Below are 20,130 nucleotides of genomic sequence, written 5' to 3'. Positions count from 1 at the left end.
AAGCTACAAAAAGTCATTTTAAGCATCACTTTTAAGCAGATCTTTAGGAAGAAGAGCTGGTACATACATGAGCTGCACTGCCTAGGGCAATGGGACAAACCCCAGGTCTCAGTTTAGGAAAACCCACACACTGTGTCTTCAGGCTGTGACTGGCATCAGCAATCCAAATTCAAAAAAAAACAAACAAAAAAAACCAAAATTAAAATCTTCAATTTCTCCCTATCAGGAACTTTGTCATAAAAACATAACTTGAGTAAGGTCTGAGAAGTTTCAGGACCCGGCTATATGTATGCATGTGCCTATGTATCCACACAGATATACACATATACATTCTCTGTGTGTGCATGTATGTACATGTGCATGTTTCTAGTATGTTTTCAGAAATCCCATTTCCTGTTGGAAGATTCAAAGACACAAATAACCCACCCATGGACAAATCAGTTTCATACTCTTTACTTCTCAAGCCAAATTCTCCTGGTGATATATAATAAGATTTTACATTCTTTGTGCTTCATTGACTAATTAGATCAATGCAGGCTACTCCCCCTGTCCCTCCCTTTTTGTAGTAGGGACTTTCATCGCCTGTAGCTACACAAGTGTGGTTGCTTTTGCCAAATACTTGGAGATACTGCTAATGGCTTTATTTGAACTCTGCATTGCTGCATATTAGTATGGAGGAGGGTGGGTTGTGTATTTTAATCCATACTGTGATTGCTTTGATGTTGTTTGTAATGAGGAATATGGGTTTATTTATACTTATCAGAGCTGTTATAGGAATTTGTGCTTCCCAAAGGATTAGATTTCCACTATCAAACAAAACACAGTGTATACTTAGAAGAAGGAGGAGGCTAACTAGAGGTCAATTTTCCACTCACAAACTACAGTGCTTAGCCTCTCTCTCAGTTCTGTCCTTCCATGGATCCAAACACTTTGTACAGAAAGCTATCAGTTATCCCCATGTTGCATGCAAGAAAACACTCAGGACTCCACCACACGCTGCTGTAGTTCACATGGATGGGTAATGCAGCATTAGTGAAGTCACAGGAGCCACTGCTGCCTCCAGATTGACACTGCCACACACATTTTAAAAGAACCACACAGGAATTACCAAAAATAAAGACATAAGTTTTACATCCTTGACAGACGGTGGATAAGAGGGTAGAAAGGATGAAGTTGAAGGGAAGGGTTGGCTGAACATGTTTTTAAAAGGAATACAAAAAATGTAACCAAGGGACTATGTATGGCTTCTGTTACTCCTTATTCCAAATGCTGAGACCACAAAACTGCAGCACTACTATTTTCTCCATTCAGAAGCTCAAAGTCAATGCACAAATTATTGCAATTATTTAATATTGCAATAACGCACTTATGCCAGAGGCAAAAATGAAACTGCATCTCTACAACAGAGAAAAATTATATCTCACTGCTAATCTCCAGGGTCAAGTACTTAGTGCCCAAGACTGAGATAGCTGTTCTGGAAAATAAAAAACCCCTCACCATTAAATGAAGTTTCTGACACAGCTCACTCCCATGTAAATTTAAGCCAAACTATGTACCAGGTCTTACCGTACAAAAGCCTGGAAAATAAATCTGTCTTGCTAAACTGAGTTTTGCTTCCCTGCTGCAGGGGCTTTTATCATTTCAGCTTCACAAATTCAGCTTAGTGTAATTTAAATACTAACTTTGAACATGAGGATCTTTTAAAATTACAGTACCTGCCACCTACAAGGGGAGAAAGACCTTTCTAGAATACTTTGTGGACTCTCAAGATCTTTCTTCTCAGAACATATCTGCTTGGGGTATAGCTTTGTCTCTTCATATTTATTCAATACTAAGTTTTGACCAGTTTAGTTACTTATAATATGTGACAACACTCCAGATCTGGTAGAAAAGGCACAGCCAGATGCACTGCAGAACTATGGAAGGAAGAGAGCTCACAGACAACACATGGAGAGCCCGGATGCCCTGGGGTGCCAGAACTGTGCTCTGCACTCAGGGCTGTGTCAGAAAGCCTTTTCCTCTGAGCCAGGGGGCAGCACATATTCTAATCACTCACTAAGAAAGCTCCTGCAATTGCTCATTTATGGAGGGAATGCAAAACACCTCTGAATAAAACCTCACAGCACTGCTGGGAGACAGGACTCAACAGCATCATTCTCCCATGAGCCAAGTGACCACAGTGAAGTGGCACAGTGGCTCTCTGGAGCAGAGGGTAAGGACAGACGGACACCCCCCAGTCCCGTGTGCCCAGCTCTGCTACAGCCCCAGCTGAACACATCGGGTTTTACCTGCTGCAGAAAATGGCTTAAGGCCATGTCTGAGCCTCAGTCCCCAGCTCACTGGCAGCAAGGATGACAAGCTAGGTCACAGGGATGCTGCAGAGAACCCTGTGGTCCAGCAGAGATACAGACTCATGGAGAACCTCTTTCCCTGGTTTTATTAAACAAGGCTGAAAGCAAGAGAGAGCATTGAAACAGACCAAAATAGTGAAATTTTTTATCCCTAGATACCAAGTTGACTTAAAAGAATAGCATTTTTAACAATCATTCCACACATCTATTGGAAATGTATGGGGGTTTTGAGCATGAGGACATGGGAGGAGGCAGCCACTGTGACTACAAAAATATCAGTTTCCTGTTTAAATTTGGGACTGTATTTAGACTTGATGTCTTATCATCTGAGAAGCTTCTCTGGATATAGGGAAGGTTGGTTTGTTTGTTTATATGAAGGATAACACAGTTTCCTGACTTGGATCACAGTGCTTATACTTGCCAATTTCATGTCAATTGTGAGCAAAAAAAAACCCAACTAATTTACTCAAAGACTGCCTGTGGTGAATTTGTTCATTACATCCAACACCAATTCCTTTTATAAAAGAATTGGCCATCTCCACAGAAAAAAATACTTCAAATTTTGGGAATGCTTGGACTATGCAGCTGTTATGCAGTAAACTACTAGATACTTGGAGGAAATTCCTCTCAAAATAGGAAGGTGAAGCTGGTTTGATCATAGACAGGAGACTTCCCATGACCTTCCACTGCCTGTATCTTGATGTCCATGTCAAAGTTCCAACTCTATGTTCAACACATGAGACTCTTTTTTACCCCTGGTCATGAACAGCTTCTCTAAGGAGCTGTCAAAAGAAGCTGCAACATGGACACAAAAGTAACTGCAAAAAAACTATGGTGAAAACTTTAAACCACTTATTTGGAAAGATACCAGGGTAAGAAGTTGACAGGTGAGATGCTTTTGGCTTGTCTACTACTCACCTCTCCAAAGCAAAAGATATCTGAGAACTCATTGAAATGAATTTCATTTCACTCTTTGCTGGGGTCTCTAATGGAGAAGCTCAAGACGATTTACTTGAAATCACCAAGGCTGAAAAAGACAGGGGCTCTCAAGCTGATTCACAAGTGGATTTATTCCTCAAGAGCTCAAAGATGAGCAAGGACCCGGATGCTATTGGAATAAACTGTTTGAGTCTCACGTGCTGACATAAACCTGTCAGATGTTAACAGTGTACAGATGCAAAGGGCCTCTTCATCCTCTCACACAAAAGCTTGTTTTGGCACAGAAAAATGTGCATTTGTACCAAGCTTAATCTGGAGAAAAAGAAATTAACTCATAGCATGAGGTATCTCACTCCACTTTGGAGACAAGACTTACCCGACATGTTTAAGAAGTCTGTCTGCTGCTCCATCACTAAATGATTTGTGTTTTATTATCAATCTATAGCAACAAATTGTCTTTGACCTCAGCCATCCTCCTCCCAAATCTCACTGGCAAATCATTTATCTTTTTAGAATTATTTGTTACGTGTTTTCAACTTCTTTGTCAAGATGGGATATCCATAAATAAAACCAACTTTAACTTTGCACTGACAAACCTGTCCTGTGGTACTGGGTGCACTATTACAATCATAAATCCAAACTTCCAAAAGCCAGGAAATAGATAATGAAAGCAGAGACTGATACCATCTTTACTGTGTTCTTAAAAATGGTAACAGCAAGCATTGATTTTCATACATTGTAGAATTTTCATACATTGTACATTGTCAACAGGTAATTGATAACTATGAAAATGAAGTCTTGCACATCTCAGAAGTAGAAGACATAAAAAGCCACAGATGAGATGCTCTTGACCACACAGGCATGACATCAGCTGCACTGGTTCTGTGGAGCACATGTGATTCCTCCTCCCTGTGAGCTGTCTCCATAGTGGGAACAAACAGGCGACAGACAAGATAGAACTGTCCCAAGGGTGTTACATTCACACCACAAGGAAACCCTGTTCATACATAAGTACCAAACAAAGTCCACAGACCTACATTCCATAATGGCATGACTACAATACCTCAAAGACAAGGAGAAGATGATGTTACTTTTCTGGCCTGTATGGCCATGCCAGAAGCAAAAGGCAAATGCTTCTACCAAGAACAATTTTGCCATTTGGTGTCCTCAAAGGTGGATTCACAAGATCACAACATTAAAACCGTAAGTCAATCCATACAGAAGAAAGAGCTGTGGCACTCTGCAAAGATGCCTTAAATTTCATTTGCTGGCAACAGTAGGTTTGCATCTAGGTAGTATTTAATGAACCTTAAATAAGTAATGCTTTAAAAAGCTGAAAAACTTTAACCTTCTTCCACTGCAAGGGCACAAGATGCTGAAACACTCAGCCAAAGGTCTTGCAGCAAGTCAGTACAAGTACCACCTACTTTTGTCCCCTGGGGATCTACTTTATTCTGGAAGATTTCCCCAGTGCAGCTCAGCCAGAAACACCCACTAGCAGAGGAACATCTTGTACTGAAGGAAGGAGGAGTGATGATGCTCCCAGGATAACACAAGCACTCTGAATAAATGACCTCCCTGGCCCTCACACAAGCTGAAGGACATGACTTCTTCCACACTCCTAATCTTCCCAACTCCAATAGCTGGCCCAAATCTGACCATCTCCCAGCAGTTTCCTTAATGTCTCAATTTAATAATCTGTAAAGTTAAGCAGGGAACATCACTACCCTTTACAAGGGCTCTTTAACTTTGTAGAACTGGGCGGTGCAAACTTTAACCCTTCTCTAAAAAGCATGTTCCACTGCCTCACAAGACACTCCAGAAAGTTGCTGCAAAATACAGTATCTCCCTAGGGGAACAAATCCAAGGCTGGACCTTATTAAACCTCTGCTAAACACAACCAGCCTATAAGAAAAAGACCAACAAAATAAAACCCCAAACCCAGGAGTCTTGCGAGTACTCCTCTGGGAGAATCTTCAGAAAGTTCTAGTCCTGATGTCTGTCACCTCCAAGATTCCCTAGGGAACCTGGCACTAAATGCTCATTCTCCTGTGCCCAACATTTCTGAATCACTAAGGCAACGTCACACCTTAGGCAGGTCTTTTCCATTTTTAGGTAGGAATTCAGCAGGGTGATGCACATTTCTTGTACTTTTTTCGCAGTTTGGACTATTGGAAATTTCCAAAGCACAGCACAGCCTTCAAGAGTAACTTCCAATCTAAGCATAAATTCAGTCACAAGATTTTCCCAGCTGCAGTGTTTTCTGCACAAGCTGTCTAGACAGTGCCAAGCTAGGTGTTGAAAATTTGCTTAGGTTGACATTATTTTTGTGGGAGCTGTGCAAACAAACCCCAACAATTCTCTTTTTAATGCTCTTGACAAATATTTTACTTGCATTTTATCAAAGACACATTTCTGTGCTTTCCGTCCAGGTCCTGCTTCATGTTGCTACATGCAGGGAGTACTGGCTCTACATTCAGCTGCTGGTTGCAGCTTCTTTTAAAACCATTTCTACTGATTCGATTTAATAATATGCCACCCATTAATCATCTGATCCAACAACAGCCTTGGATAGTTCTATTATTCCCAGTGAGGATGAACCTGTACCAGAAATGTTCAGAAAGGGTTATACAGTTAGAACAAGGTATATGTAGATTATCCTATGCTGCTGCATGACAACACCATTTTATCAGTGGAAAGCACAGAACTGTTTTACAAAAAAGAAACACAACTGCTTTCCCTTACAATGAAAAAAACCTGACACCTGCCAAATCACCAATTCATTAAATGGTTCACAATGTCCATCTGAAAACTATTTAAGAGCATGGGGTCCAGGTAAATCCATACCCTGCTCCACACTGAGGTCCCCCTAGTGGCACTGAATGTCACCCATCCATATGCCACAGGCAAAGTGGATGACACCTACACTGCCACAAAGATGCAGAGCTCCCACTTCTATACCGTGCCAACAGGAACAGGGCCATATACCAGGCTGGACAGCAAATTATAGGGAATATTCCTTCCTAACCCCAGATCCTTCTGAGCCTGCATTCACATACAAGGCACATCAAGTACCTCTTAAAAAAGGATTTTCTGTATCACCTCAGACAACAATGTCATGCCTCCAGAGGTGGCCAAGCTGAATAGTGAATAATTCTTGGTTGCACACAAGACACAGAAACCTTCTGACTCCTACAGCTGGAGCCATGAGAGCTAACAATACTGCTACCTCACAAGGCCAGACTGAAGAAAAGTAGAGCAAAGACAAAACCAAAGGAACACAGAAGGATTCCATAAAAACAGCATTAAAATAAAATAAATATTTTTATTTAGATCTCAGTTCACTGGTAAAGGCAATTACATCACTTTTACTGTTCACAGGCAGCACAGAATTTAGACGAGACCAACAGCCATGGTTTCTGGGTTAAGAAACATTCACATATGAGAGCAGAAAGGACCAGAAGGTAAATTAGAGGACTGAGCATCCACAGTTTCAGCACAATTTGTAAAACCCTTCTAACTGCTAAGGGAAGAGAGACCTGAAACCAAACCAGATCTTTCATCACAGACATCGGTGAAATTGATGCATGGAGTTTGTTATTTCTGATTGTCTGATAAAACAGATCCTTCCCAAGATGTTTTTAAGAGGCATGGGGTTTGAGTGGAGCCTTTGCTCACGTAGATCTGTACTAACTGCTGGGGCCTTGAACAGATGGACAGGCTACAGGAATGGAAGGTGAAAGCAGGGAAGCTGGGGCCACAACCTCACTGCTTCAACCAGCCTGATAATGACAAACCCCAGGGAAGAGGAACAAATACCAGTTCTACTCTCCCAGAGACAGACCTCATCTGACTTCTCTCCAAGGACACAGCTTTTGTGACTGGGGCCTCTCCAGTGCTTCACCTGCTAGGTGACAGCAATGGGGTTTTAAAAATAAGACCAAAATGTTATTTGACAAAAAGGAGGCCAGTTTTACATTAGAAGCAACTACCTAGGTTCCGGATGTCCTTCCTGAAAAGTTTCTTCTTGCCTTAAATTTGCCAAAAAAGTTTGATATTTTAACAATGAATAAAACCAGATCCATAACTAGGAGAAAAATGCCCTTTGTCCTTGCTGCCTATTTTACCAATCACAATGTTTAACTTTTAAACACATAAAATGATCTTACCAATACATTAAAAAAGCAAATGATGCAAAATTTCATATAATCATGAGCTAGTAGACAACATAATTAAAAATAAACTAGTGCAACATTTGATCTAGGAAAAAAAATGCAAATTTTTTTTTTAGCTGGAAAGTAACTTTAAGTCAAATGAAGAACTCAAAGGCAGCTCATATGAATAACTGGCAAAATATAACCTGAGCAATCACTTGTCTTTCTAAACTAAGAGTTCAGCTCAAGAGGATTAATAAATGTAAAACACCCCATGAAGCAAAGAGCGTTCAAATTAAGAAGCAGGAGAAAATTTACTGTAAGAATATAATCTAAGATGGGAATAGTACCAGGCAAATGTTACAGCTATGAGTGAATGGTAGGTGACATCTACAAGGCTGCCTTAGAAGCTGGACTGAAGTGACTAGAGACAGGACAAGTTGAAAGAGAGGCCACTCTGTCCTTACCATGGCTCACAAGAGGCTCCTGAGGGACAGCAGGGTGACAGAAATACCTACACCAGCTGCAAATGCAAGAGCACACCAGAGGCCCAACAGAGCTGAAGTCAGCCAGACAACAAAAGTGACAAGGCAAACACAGAGCACCCCAGAGAGAAACCAGAACACAGCTAGGACGTAAGATGACAATGATGAAATGACAAGGATCAAGATGTCCCAAGAGGTGGAATCAAGGGAAGGAAATGACCAACTCAACTATATTTCTCTACTAAGCTGGTTATTCATTTGTCCAGCTATGAAAAACTCAGTTGAATGACACTGACCATCAGTTTTAAGCTAAGAAAATGACAATTTAGAAAACTACAAAGAAATCAAATATTACAGAATCTCTCATCTCCTTAGTCTGCTATGGTGACCGCTTAAAAACCTGCTTTCCTGGTCTTGCTGAAGAGCACATTTCTTTTTCTGCTTTTCCTCCCTTCTACTAGAAATGTGAACAGTACCAGCATCCTGCTCCCTTTATTTCCTGCCTGTTCACTGTTGCTCTCATTTTTACATTAGCACTAATGCAAAAGCCACTGCAAACCATGCACAGACTGGGCTTTAAAAAAAACCCAAGGTATTTGTCAACCTTTTAATTCCTCTGTGAAACAAAGGAAAAGAAAAATCACTCACACAGCTAGGTTTCCATAAGTAATGGAAAGAGCAATGCAAAGAATCTATAGACCCATTCTTTAAAAACTATGAACAGGGAAAAGAAGACTATGAAAAAGGCTGTCCTTGCTAGTTTTTTGAAGGTAGAAAAAAAAAAGTGAAACAAAAGGTCTGAGGAGAAAATAAGAAGCAGCTTTCAAAACAACACCACACAAAACACCACTGTGTTAGGAGGAAAAAAAGGGGAAAGGGTGGAAGAAAAAAGGAGGGGAGAAAAAGAAAAAATAGGGGGGAGAAGAAAAAAGGGGTGAAAAAGAAAAAAAAAAAAGCCAATCCAACAGCTTGAGTGCTAGGATCTTTAACACTGCCAACTCACAAACCTGTCAAACGTTTTCCTCCCATCTACTATGTGTCTTCAATACTACAGTCCTTCTGAAAAGGGGAGGCAGAATAAAAATGATTGCACTACATTTACATAACTGCACAACACAGGAGATTTATCAGCATTTTTTAGCAGCCAAATCAGCCAAACAAATTGTCTGCAGAACTGCAACAGTAACCTATTGGAGCTCTTACCATCGGCAACATCACAAGTGTGTTGGGAGAATAAAATCTTTTATTACAAAAATCAATCACAATTCCCATTCTCTTCCTTGATCCCTAAAAAAAAAAAAAAAAAAAAAAGAAAGCCACAAAAACCTGAGTGCTGCTAATTTAGCCTTCTCTAAAGAATGAATACCAGATAAAAAGGGAGCCGACAGCTGGCCCAGAGCCAAAAAGAAACCTTTCAGGCACAAAAATTGCCGAGAACAATGTTCTGCACTCAGAATTTTCTTACATGCAACTCTGTACAGACAAGACAGGCATATCTGGCAACATGGCTAAGAATATACATTTATGATGGAGTACACTGCCTTTTAAAAGGAGAAATAAATTAGAGATTAACGCCTTTTATGCAAGCTGCAGGGAGAAGAATTCCTGGAGCAATTCAATTCAGCTCAAGGAACAAGGCTTCTTTCAAAAAGTCACCCTTTAACTGGAAGGGCGCTTCTTTGCAGGGAGTCTGAACTCAGAAATACGCAGCTCCTTGCTTTCTATTTATAGTCATTCAGGCAGTGAATAGCCTCATTCCAAATGCCACAAGGCATACTCACAACCTTTTATTCCAGAGACCTGATTTGTGTTTCATTTCAAAAAGTCCAGCCTGATGAGGAGGAGGATAAAAAAAAAAAGGGAAAAAAAAAAAGAGAGGGAGGGAGGGAGAAAACCAGCAACGCATCTTGCAACAGAAATACTTTTTCCCCCCAATTTTCCTTTATGAAGCTGGTGCTGGAGAGTGTGGAAAAGAGGGTGGGTTTTTATTTAGAAACCTTCCCTATGGGAAGGAAAAGAAAGTGCGAGCTTTAGAAGTGGATGTATTTTTACTCATTCAACGCTGAATGCCAGTTGCCCTGCAATTTAAGCAAGTCTGGGGGAAGGAGAAAAAGGAGTGAGGGGTGAAAGCATTTCAATTACTTGGCTTTGAAGACCCTTCTGAATGAGAAAGAGACAGAAAACACTTGTCAAATGCAAGTTCAAGTGAAAGCCACTTCTGCCAATGAAGTGTGCAGATGGCTGTGGGGGTTCCGCTGAACCCTAACTGGGCCTCTATTATGTCTTTATTGCCCACAAAAAGGCCAGGGTCACCTTCAGTTTAGAATAAGTTAGCATCCTTTCCCACAGAATGACTCTGGTCAATCAAGCCAAGCAAAGGAAGTCCTCCTTTGAGTGACTGCTATCCCATCAGTGCACTGAAGAATTTTTAGAAAGGATAAATAGACACAAAAACCTTTGGTCTCATCCACACTACCGACATTTATCAGAAAAATTTCCCACCATTGCAGGCAATCCTGGGAGAACTTGGGTAGGCTGGTGGTGGCTGTCATGTATGTCTGTTGGATGCCTCTCTCGTTAGGCCTGGATGATATGAGTCTAAAAATGGTACTGACAGCTTTCAAAATTTCACTAATAAGATGTGGCATGAAAAGCAAGCTCCACACCTTTATTTGTAGTGTGAGTTCTTCAGAAGCATGGGAACCTCACCAGGCCAGCACAGCACACCAACTTTCTTGTTTCTCACAGCATCCAAGTTTCACGTGTTTCACAAGCAAAAATTGCAGAAATCTGTGCTGATAGGAAGCTCTGGTACCATCACCTGCTCTCCCAGCATTGCTCAAGACAATCCAGCTGGAACATTCCAATATGATGTTTTGTGGTGTTGTGAAATATCATCACTAATGCAGATGGCCTTAAAAACAATGACCCAACGAAGCTGAAATAGGAGGCTGGAATTTGTGTTTGTGGCAAAAACATTTCTGTACTCTTCGTTTAAGAAGTTCACACCTAAGGTCACTAAACACTAAGAAAGGGTTCAAACAAGAGCAGGGGAGGACTTCTTTTCTCAGTGAAAATTTAGTTCCCAAACGATGGTGACTAACCGAGCATATTGACACAACTATCTTCAAACATCAGAGAAACAAGTCCCTTTCAACACTGCTGTAAGACAGTATTCATGGTAACACAACTCCTAGGCAGCAAAAATCACCTTCCATCTAAGTTAGAGGTAAGTTCTATGGCAAATTCAGCATTTTTCTTGGGAAAATACAGAAGAAAGTAGGAAAACTAAATCACAAAAGGCAACAGTATTTAAAGGAAATCACTTATAGCTATTGGCAAACAAGATATCAAGTAACTTCAAGAAGGTTACCAAGTTAAAACCTCTCTCAACTATCCTACCTGCTAGTCTGACAAATTCAAAGTTACTCCAACTTCCACAGGAGCCAACTTTTTCTCAGCAATTGGAAAAGCACATACTTGTTCTGTGTTAGAATATACACCAGGTTCTCTAAAAGGGGGGCTCATTCCCACACTTCATAGGAACAGAAGCCTTTATACCACTAACGTACAAAATCCCTCTTAAATCCAGAAAGCTGATCTCAGCAATGGAAGTAAATAAAGCAGAATTCTCCCCCTAGCAAGAGGAAAAGGGTGATTTGGTGTCAGATAGCCTAAAATAATTCTTCAGGGAGAAAGGAGAGCCCCAAACATGTAAAACTCAAATAATTCTTCAACTTTGTACTTTAATACATCCTCAGGATTTCCTCTCGATAAATATGGCAAAAGCTGCACATACAGAAGTAATTTCTGAGCACTCCACAAAGACCAAATTTAGAAGCTGCCTGTCAGTTGCTTCTTTTTTAAGTTTTCCCTTTAAAAGAATAGTACAAAACAAAAGAGTTCCTGGATAATTACACAAGATTTAGAGGTTTTTATGGCAATACAGCAGCTCTAACAAATCCCAAATTGTTATAGATTAATGTAATTCATACTGGCAGAAATTTGAGTGTGGAAAGACTCAAAGGAGTATTTAAACTGTGTATTTTTTTTAATTTGAAGCTATTTGATACAGTACCAAGCAGGGCATATAAAAGCTTACGAGAATCTCTGATCAAAACCATCCTATAGAGGGATCTCATTCAATCAAAACATTATCTGAGAGTTTTCTACTAGTGCATGAAATGACATGACTAACACAGGCCACATCATCTCCTGTAACATCCAGGTGGGACAAGAAGTCCCTGCTGCAACTGCTTCTACACAATGGGGTTTTGCTGCAAGGCTGGTTTTGCTCTACTTCTTTACAGATGGGAATTTGTGGTTATTTATGATGCTGAAGGGAAGGTTAACTAATTTGAACCTTGCACTTGGAACAGAGAAGCAGAACTCCTTGATGTTTTTCAGTTCCTGAAAACTGGGGAAGGGGAAAAGAGAGAAGGCTAATCCAGTATCTCAGCACAACTTCCAAGAAAAAATTCTCTTTACTACAGAAAAGATTTGCCTTTATTGTGGAAAATCATTTATGCTCAACAGTAGCCCAGACAACAGTCTTCACTTTAGACACGTAGCTGCCTTTTCCATATTTATGGCCTAGGCTGTGAAGTCAAGAACTGGCATCTTGAATTTGATTTGCAGTTAGTTATCTGGGAAATCTCAGCTTAAAGAATTAAGGTGCTCATGGCACCTCATGCTGCCAAGGAGACACAGTACATACCTTGAGGATTAAAGCCTCCACAGCCCTGTCAACTGGGCTGCTGCATTTCAGAGAAGAGATGATAAAGACCAGAATAACTGAGGCTAGGTCATCATTCACCTGCAGAAGCACTCCACCATCCCACCCCATCCTATAATCCAATCCAGAACAGCAGAAAAAAATTTTCTCAAGAAAATTTTGCTGAAGAATGGAATGTTTAATGTATCTCCAAAAGCACTACTGAACACAGGATGGAACCAGCCACAGCTTGGATGTGTTCCTTATAATATACACTTCCTTCTTCAACACTGTCTTACCTGTCACTTGCTCAGGGCTCAGATACAAGTCCACCTGGCAGCTAACACTGACAAGGGACAGGAGGAAATTCACCTTCATAAGTTCATCTTCTTCCCTTCGGTCAACAAGTATCTGCTCTGTGAACACTTCCTTTCTACTTAGCTTAGAGCAGAAAGGTGTGACCCTTCTGTTCTGATCTAAAGCATCTCATTTTGTGAAACTGGATCTGACTTCAACAGTTCCCACATTTGGCAAAAGTCCTCTGAGAAGTATACAAAGCTCATGAGGTGCAAGGTATAAAACAACATATTGAAATACCTAATTAAGCAGTAAGCAAAACACAGACAAACTGATCTTGTAATTAGAAGAGTAGAGCTAGAAGGCTCTATGTTCCTGAACAGGATATGTGCATTGTTTGTTGGCAGGGAGACTGGCTATATTTCTGTATTCCAGAAGGAGGTAGTATCACATCAGGAAATCCTGAACCACAAATCAGGGTTTAGAAACATGTAACAGACTCAGAGGAGTTTAAATTCACTGAAAGCCATTAAGATCTGAAATCACTCACCAGTCTGACCTGCTGAGCATTACAGATCATGGTATGTCATCTCAGCAGTCTGTTCCACACTGCAGACCGGTGTGTACAAGGCTGGACAAACTGCAACATCATTTCTATGACAGCAAATTAGTCAAGAAAGATCATTCCAAATATGCATGAGCAAAAAAATTCTTCATTGCAGAGGAATTTGAGACTTCACTAACATTCCTGGGAGTCTGAACTGAGGTGCTTACTCCTGACCCCAAATGTGGTGATAAGTCTGGTGCTGCAAGCAGAATACAGCCAACAGGCAGATGAGAGAGTGGGGATTCTTAAACAAGAGAGAATAAAGATCCCCTTCCCCTGGTTCCCAGGTTTCCTCCTTCTTCCTACAGGTGCACACCTCTGTGAGGCCTTACATGATTTTGTAGAATTAGAATTTGTTTTAGTCAAAGATACAGCTCTCTTCCCTCCCAGAAAGTCTGTGTTCCATCCTCTGGGAAAAGCAAACATAACTGACTTGTCATCAGTCTTGAAGTCCAAGAACTGTCACAGAATTCAGAAAATCACAAGGTTGGAAGAAATCTTCAAGATCATCAAGCCCAATCCTAACACCCCAACTAAACCATGGCACTGAGTGCCACATTTTTTTAAACACATCCAGGGATGGTGACTCAAGCACCTTCCAAGGCAGACAACTGCAATATTTTATCACTCTTTCCATAAAAAAGAACCCTGAAGCAACATTTTAAGGTAGTCCTTCCTCCAAATGACTCCTCCTATCCATTCTAGAGTGGCTATGTTGCTCCTGGTGTAAATCTGGTCCCAAGCTCAACAGTACAGATTATACCCCTCCAGAAGCTTAAAAGGTAGCTGTACACCAGGTCTTTGGACACTGCTACAAACAGACCTCTCATGTGATAAAAGTTTGCTGAGCATCTCCCTTCAAGCAAAACAAAAGAATCCTCATCCACCTACAACTGCATTCATGCTTGCTGGTTCTTCACGCTAAACACAGAGCAATACAGAGGCCTAACAGCTACTTCAGATTAATAAAAACACAGTGTATATAATGCTCACAAACCACACAGACAATCCCCAACAAGAAAGCATACCCAACAGCCACAAACATGCACACATGTCACTCCCCCAACAACGCAGCTTAATACCAGCCAGGAGAGCAGAGCATTGTAAACAGAAAAACCAGAAGTGGCAGCATCCAAAGGAGCTGCAGGAATACACTGCTGAACAGAGCTATATGAAGTGCAGGGATGAACATGAGGCTTGCCAGCCCAATTCTGATATATGCTATTCAACATTAACATATTGTATGTCAGCATCATGCGATCCGTATCACTTCAGACATGTAGCACTTGCAGCTGGAAAGGATGTGATTTGCTAATTTATCAGAAGTAAAAATATAGGACGTGGTAAAAAGTATAGGAGATACAGATCTCATTCATCTAAGGACTACAGTGTAAGTTCAGTTAATAACATTTCTTTGCCACAGTTTTAAATTGAATTGAATGTCACTGAAAAGTTTAAAAAAAACCAAAAAACCGCTGACATTAAGGTTCCCTTGCTATTATGAATCAAAGTGATTTTATTAATGCACCTGCCTATTTAGACTGATCCAAGATTGTAGATGGTATTTCAATCAATGCATTTCTTACTTCTATATCCATTTAACTCTTCTGTTCATGTAGTGTGGGAATTATTTACATTAATCTAAGTATAAACTAGGTCTTCTGAAATGCATTTATATTTATAGTAAAACAATGCTTTGAGATTTTTACAGCTAATTAGCATGTGGCAGTATGTTTATATTAGTTGTTCTCCCTATAAGATTTGCTTGTTTCAGCAGTAGTTTATTATACTACATCTTTTTTAAAAACTTAGCTAAAAAATAAAACACACACACAAAAATGTATCAGTTATGAGAAAATGTCTCATGTATAAACTAAATATTGCATCTTTTAGGTCAAATAACTGGAAAATAAAATGTAATGTGTGAAGTATACGTGGACTTGTTTAGAAAAAGCAGCTTTAAGTTAGTTTAATTATTTTTCTTTTTTCTCCCCATTACAACTGACTTCTACAAACCCTACTCCTATATTTAAGTTGCAAATTGTTCCAAATATTCTTTTACATTATTATGCAGAATGTGGTCAACAACACACTAATTATAAAGCTTGTTTCCTGAAAATTCAAGGGCAGCCCACACAACTGCACCTTGGAAAGAAATTTTGGTGAGCTCCATGACTGTCAACTGGTGCTGACTTACACTTTAAACTTAAAACACCCTACAAACTTCCAAAGATTTACTGCATGTGATATATTACTGTGTATGTGATAGTTACGTGATTATGAAGTTCCTACCAAAAAAAAAAAAAAACCACCAAAAAAAAACAACAAATGGAGGACGCTGGTCAACAGAGGGGAAAGGGAAGAGGGGGATGAAGGGAAGCTGCCAGAAGGGATAGTCTGCCTAATACTTATTCCTAGAATATTGCACAAGCTCAACTGAAAAGTGTAAGTAATGACAGGCAGCTGAAAATTTCATAATTGCTCATTATGCAACTATACCTTAGGCACTTTAAGCAAATACTGAAGAAATAATGCATGGGAAAACCTGGCTTGCCACAAATTTTTTTAAAGGAGAATTAGGAAACTATACACGTGGGTCTTTGCTTCTCTCTCTGCTGGAACCCTGTAATCCTTATTAATCTGCTGTTTGTTCCTGGAAAGTAACATTTCTCTGTCAGTAAAATCCAAAGTTCGGTTGGATTAATCCATGCCCTTTATTTGTAGCTGAAGCTGTGTCAACAAACACATGATTTTGACAGACAGGACTCAAAATTTGCTATCTATTTTCTATTTGCCATACTCTTTGTCAAAGTAATTTTAAAAAACAAACTTAAAACCTGGGAACAATGTTACCACAGGGTGCCAAATTTGCAGCGAAAGCCCCATAGGCTCCTGTCACACAAAATTTTGACAAGCCTTGCCAAGTGGTTTCTTCAGGATGCAAACTGCTTGCAAAGTGACTGAGCCCTTTGTGTCACAGCTGAATGCTGCAGATGGGAAGGTTAGCAGAGGGGTTTTGACAGGATAGGGTAACTGCTGCATTCACTCTGTGAAGTTCTCCATGCACAAATAAAACACAGTCTCCTGGTATAGGGTGATGCCTGGTAGCCTCAACAGCTCTACAGGGTTTATTTGCCAACTGAGGAAGAGTGCACCCAAAAGTGATGTCACAGTGTGTTACCAGAACTGAACAAAACCACTCCTGAAACCAACCAACCAACCAACCCACCCACCCACCCACGGGCATGTGCAGGATATTTCAAACCCAAGGTCCAGGAAAAACAGGACAGATGCCTCCAGCCTATCAAATTTCCAAGCTGTACAAAGTTCATCCACTGTTTAAGAACTTTAAATTCAAACAGGCCTTCCCAGTGAGAGTAAGATGACTCCCTACAGATCTAAAATACCAGAAACCAGAGCAGAATACCAAGCAGAGATACACACAAATATGCACAAGCTGTATTTACTCTTGTGTTTTGTTCTATGTAGAAAGCAGTTGAAGGCATGCCATGTGATGAAAGCAATTCTCAATTACCATCTAACAGCAATTTGGGATCACATCTTCAGCACAGACAAGGCAGCATCTTCCTTACCTTCTGCAGTAGAATACTGCAACTTTCTGAACTGTGTAGGGGCAAAATACTTGAAGACTTTCTTCTTCAGAAGCACTCAGTATAAATCTGAATGTTGTTTAAGATGAAGCAAGGACTCCCTCCTTACAGTGTAGCAAGAGGGTAAACCACCCAAAACATCAGCTTTTTGTTTTCCTTTTGCTACCTAATAAGCTACAAAATAGAGCTTACTATCTACCATCCCATTTATGCTGGTTTTAGGTGATAACAAAAAATAAATTTATCCAGTAGCATGCTTCAAGGTAGTTTTAGGAGTCTATTGGGTAAAAAGAAAAATCCCAATACCCAGCTGGGTCAACTATAATATAAATAAGTATTCTCAACTTGAAGTAAGCTGATTTTTGTTTCTGACAAGCTGTGGATGCAACATACATACATACAGAACAAATCACCAAGACACTGTGGCTGCTACTGAAATGGCACGTTCATGGCAACAAAACACAAGCACAGGTAAATGAGTTTATGCTGATTACTCCAGCAGCAAGTGAAACTGGAAATGCCCCACTTCAAATGCCACACAGTGAGGTTTTGTGCATATTAGGGCCAGTAGAGTAGCACAAAAGAAAAACTGAGTGCATAAAAAACCCTTACATTGGTTTCTCTGGTTTTCCTAGACTTTGATGTCAAACCAAACAGGATCACTGGATTTGCTGCCGGACAGTGAAGTGAGACAGACTGAACAGATTGCTTAACCCCATGAAACACAAGGCATAAGTTTTACCACAGCTATAAAAGGTGGCATCTGGCATGCTCCCTGTCCTGCAAGCTGAAAGGCAAGGGGAGACAGGATCTCTCTCTGGTAGTCATCAAACTCAGTATTAGCTGCTGCCAAACACTGAAGTTAAATTTCTGGAGGTAGCAGACAGTCTAATTTCCTCTCTTCCTGGTGTCAAAATTTTTAGAAAGCAGTCATTCATCAAAACCTATTTATCTAAACTATTTATCAAAAAAATGTTGCATATGCTACTACCCTAAACAACACCAAAACTCAATTGATTTCACAGACCATGACCATATGACCCTCCTCAAACTCAGGCACAGACTGTCAATATTGTTTTCAAAGCAGAAGGTATATTAAAAATTACTTCTTGTCCACAAATCTGGATACCATATAATCATTAATGTCCTGAAATATGGCTTTCCAGGGCCTCCATATCAACTGGCTCCTGTACATTAACCTTGCACTCTTTTGCATCCAGCAATTTTAGATAGCAGCTCCAAGAAACAAGCCAAAACATCTTTTAAACAAATTTTACCTGAATGTCCCAATTTGTTGCAAAAGCCTCGGGTAAAACCTGAGATTTCAAGCAATTAAATTATACTTGGAGCAATGTAGACATAACAAACATACCTTTTCCTGCAGAAATTTTCTGAACCACATGAATGCACTTCCTTTCTTCTCAAATATGTCTTGTTATGCTAAATATCATTTTAATATTAATGAAACAACAGACTCATCCAAGAATGGGTAACTGTACCCAAGAAAAAGCTGCATAGGAGAACTGCACTTGTTTTCTACAAATGCACCCACATAAAGCTCTGTTACTCACCTCAATTTTATCTGTTTTTGCATCTCCCCAGTAAAGCTTGTTTTTTTCAAGATCCAGTGCCAAGCCATTAGGCCACCCAAGGGATGTATTCACCAGAACTCGCCTTTCTGAGCCATCCAAATAAGCACATTCTATCTTTGGACTTTCACCCCAGTCTGTCCAATACATGTAGCTGTAAAAAAAAAAAAAAAAAAGGGGGGGGGAACAGTTAATGCATGCAACAAGCAAGACAGGAGTTAAGGTCTGTTGCTTTTGAAAGAATTTTCTTTCTGCTTACCCCACAGCAGCAAAGAAGCCAATTCAAACTGTAATCAGTGAAGACAATATATAGTTTGAGCAGTAAATAAATTAAACTACTGAAAATATGCAGTAGCCCAATTCTTTCATAGTTAGGATCACACTGAAGATGCAGAGAAAATAAAATTCAACCAAACACACAATGTTCACTGAAGAACACTATATTTAAAAGTTACCTTTTATGTACAGTTATTAAAGGGATGAATCAAGGGAAAACCAGTAATTTCCTGAATATCTGACAAACAGTACACACACCATCCTGCAATATGCATGTTTTCAGTTTCTGGAGACCATAAGCTGGATCCCAAGACCTACCACAGGGCTCTCTCTAAACAGAAAACTTACCCCATTACAGGATTGAGCACTATGGCTCGAGGTTCATCCAGGTTTTCTGAGATAAGGATCTTCCTTGACGTCCCATTCAGCCGGGTCACTTCAATGCGGTCCGTGCCAGTGTCAGTCCAGTACAGGTTCCTGGCCACCCAATCCACAGCAATGCCATCTGGATGGTTGATTTCTGTGGTCACCAGAGTCTGGGCTCCAGTGCCATCCAGATAGGCCCGACGAATTGCCCGGACATCATCATCAGTCCAGTAGATGTAGCCTTCCTCAGGGTCATAGTCAATGGCAATTGCATGTCTGATGTTGTCTATCTGCAGAATGATATCAGTGAAATCTGGCATGTCCAGGGAAATCCTCCTCAAGTCAGTTCTTCTAGCGAGCAGCAAGACTTCCTCAGCACCTGGGGAGAAAAGCATTCATGGCATCATTTCCATTGCTACTGATGTGAAGATTGCAGTAGAGCACAGCAGACTGTGAACTGCTACTGTCTCTGAAACAAGAAGAGATTTCCTTAAATGAGGTCATATAGCTTTCATGAAAATAAAGACCTACTTGTATTTGAGGTGACAATTTCTCCCTGTCTTCTAAACTAAATACAGAACATAATCTGTCTCTAGAATCTAAAACCAAAAAAAATTGGTGGGTGCAGGTCCAAAATATTTCATCACATTATAGAGACTTGCTCAGCCAAATGTCTCACTAGCTCTATCAATGCACTAGACAAGTTTCCACACATGTCCTATACAATAAACAACAGGGGCT

At 40.2% G+C, this 20,130-nt stretch overlaps 1 protein-coding gene across 3 annotated transcripts in view; it reads right to left on the bottom strand.

Annotated features, from left to right (window-relative positions):
* LRP5 (LDL receptor related protein 5) overlaps positions 1–20,130 on the bottom strand; it is a 130,619-nt gene that overhangs the window by 45,416 nt on the left and 65,073 nt on the right. For all 3 annotated transcript variants that reach the window (XM_062494691.1, XM_062494693.1, XM_062494692.1), the window contains 2 exons: positions 19,372–19,768; positions 18,730–18,901 (listed from right to left, as the gene is read on the bottom strand). In XM_062494691.1, the coding sequence (XP_062350675.1) occupies positions 18,730–18,901; positions 19,372–19,768 (569 nt within the window). The remainder of the gene's footprint in view (positions 1–18,729; positions 18,902–19,371; positions 19,769–20,130) is intronic.

Source organism: Cinclus cinclus, chromosome 6 (genome assembly GCF_963662255.1).
Source record: "Cinclus cinclus chromosome 6, bCinCin1.1, whole genome shotgun sequence".
NCBI classification, from domain to species: domain Eukaryota; kingdom Metazoa; phylum Chordata; class Aves; order Passeriformes; family Cinclidae; genus Cinclus; species Cinclus cinclus.
Note: the sequence above shows the minus strand (reverse complement) of the source record. Positions and strands in the feature narration are given on the sequence as shown.